The 2459-nt window shown below is 39.8% G+C and overlaps 1 protein-coding gene across 1 annotated transcript; it reads right to left on the bottom strand.

Moving 5' to 3' along the window:
- Positions 1-403: 403 nt before the first annotated feature.
- On the bottom strand, positions 404-2235 carry LOC131065411 (phosphoenolpyruvate carboxylase kinase 1). The gene is made up of 3 exons (XM_057999911.1): positions 1564-2235; positions 1024-1323; positions 404-858 (listed from the first exon to the last, which is right to left on the bottom strand). The coding sequence occupies exons 1-3, from the start codon at positions 2051-2053 to the stop codon at positions 827-829; spliced, it is 822 nt and encodes a 273-aa protein (XP_057855894.1). The 5' UTR covers positions 2054-2235; the 3' UTR covers positions 404-826.
- Positions 2236-2459: the final 224 nt, after the last annotated feature.

The raw sequence follows: 2459 nt of genomic DNA, 5'->3' as shown, positions 1-2459 counted from the left end.
TATAATTAAAATATATCGTCAACTTTTAAAACGACAAACAATTCGCATTCCATAAGATGTCACTTACTTTGGTTTCTTTTTCTGTTTTCTTTAGTGTATACACGGATGCCTTCACTCCCCCTACTGCCGCTGTAGGAACGCCTCTCAGCATAACTAAATTAAAAGACTAAAATATGAACAGGCCCAAATTAAATTAAAAAAAAAAACTAAAATATAAAAATGTATTAGTGCATGTAATTTGCAACAAATTTATTTTCCTATTAAGATTCATATGTTAGATAAAGCTCGATGATTTATCACTATGAAAAAAACCACACTAAAGCTTAAAAAATCCACCCACATTCTAACTATATCGTCTCTAAAAATAAATATCTTTCCTTCTTTAGATAATCAAACGATCATCTCGAAAAACAAAAAAAGTGCTTTTTGGTATTTCTCTTTCTTTGTCACAATATTTACAATAAACCCTATCTCAAAACGATTTCTACCCTCAAATATCTCAAGCTTCAAGCTTCTAGCTTTCTAGCTTCTAGGAATATATACATCAAGGTGTACATACTCGATAGTTTCAGATACAATTTAAACAAACGTGACATTACTTGTCGGATCTCCCTCGGATCTCCCTCGCTATACATAAGTGTATTCACCACAATGGAACCCACAAACAGCTTTTAGCTCGGCCTCTTTCGCAATTTGTATTTTGTTTCTTAGCCGCCGTACATTGAAACCCACGCTCATTCCGGCTAAGCCGGATTCCGTTACATCGTTTCATCAAAAAAAAAAGAAAGAAGAAAGATCTCACAAAATTACAGAGGTATTGAAACCATTAATAACAGTTTTCCACTACCCAAGGATGCCCTGTTCAAAGAAAAACAAAAATAATTAAGCCCTAAAAAACTTAAAAGAAGAAAATTCACAAATTCCGTTCAAAGAAAAACAAAAATAATTAAGCCCTAAAAAACTTAAAGAAAAGAAAATTCACAAATCAATCCGAAGCGGCAGAAACAGGGGAAGCAAAAATACCTAAAACCTGCTCTGCGCTGAATCTCCTGTGAACATCTCTGCAGATCATTCGGCGGATCAAATCCTTTGCCGAATGCGAGATTGTGAGCCACGGATCATCTGGAAAACGCAGCCTTCCACGCAAAACCGCCTCAAATATTTGCTGCGGCGTTTCTCCGCTAAAAGGAGGATTTCCGCAGAGCATTATGTAAAGAATAACCCCTGCGCTCCACACATCCACCTTCTCACTGTAATCTTTCCCTTGCAGCACCTCCGGCGCCACATAATACGGAGTTCCAACTATTCCGCTCATCATTTCCCCTGCATCTCATTTACGTTAAAATCTAAGAAAGGAGGGCTTACAGAAGAAAAAACCGCTTGCTGATCAAACTTTAAGAAAGCAAAGAACAAGAAATGCCGTAAAGGCGTTGCAAGATTTCCAAGAATTTACCAGAAGAGAAGAAATCTTACAGATTTAGGTTAAAAAAAAAGGACGCTTGCGCTTGCCGATCGAAATTGAAGGAAAGAAGAAAAAAATTTAAAGATTTGCAAATGCAATACCTGGAGAGAAGGAAGCAGCCTGGCCGAAATCGGCAAGCTTGATGTTGTTAGAGAAAGAAGTGGAAGCAAACAGAATATTGTCCGGTTTCAGGTCTCGATGTGCAACGCCCTTGCGGTGACAGTAATCGACGGCCTCCATGAGGCTTTTCATCAGCACGGCGGCCTCTTTTTCCCCAAACGTTTTCTTCTCAACGATCTTGTCAAAAAGATCTCCGCCGGCGCAGAGCTCCATCAACAGCCACAGGCACTCATCATTCTCATGAACATCCCTGAGCTCAACAATTCCACGATGGCCGCACACATATTTCAGAATAGAAATCTCATTATTAAGGCACTCCCTGTCCAGGGAGTCGCGCAGATCCGCCTTGCGTATGACCTTGCACGCCAATTCTTCTCCAGTCTGCGTATTCACACAGCGGTAAACACTTCCGAACCTGCCTCTGCCAAACTCTTCTGTCAAATGATAATCTTTACAGAATGTGTTCCTCATTTCAATCGCACAAACCAGAAGTTACAACCCGAACCGATATTTAAAGAAAGAAATTACAGTCATACGGGTTTCACGCCGTCTGTAGGATTACGGAACGGGGATAAGGTAATTAAAGCGAACGAAAGGAAAAGTAAACGTTGCCGTCGAGAAACTGAGAAGTACGGAAACTTACCGACTGAAAAGGTATATGCGGTTAAAAGATGTTGCCCCACATAAATGAAAAGAATCTCTAAATGGATCTAAAGAGCATATCCATCTTCGAGAGTTGCATACTTTATGTTCCCCCCTTATTATTCGCCGTGTGGTCGTCGTACGTAGCGTGTTCCCGAAGTAATTAACTGAACAGAGCTACTTGACCGTATACGACCGTATTTTCTCTCTCTTTTCCTACTTTTATCGAACTTAG

Source organism: Cryptomeria japonica, chromosome 5 (assembly GCF_030272615.1).
Source record: "Cryptomeria japonica chromosome 5, Sugi_1.0, whole genome shotgun sequence".
NCBI lineage: Eukaryota > Viridiplantae > Streptophyta > Pinopsida > Cupressales > Cupressaceae > Cryptomeria > Cryptomeria japonica.
Note: the sequence above shows the minus strand (reverse complement) of the source record. Positions and strands in the feature narration are given on the sequence as shown.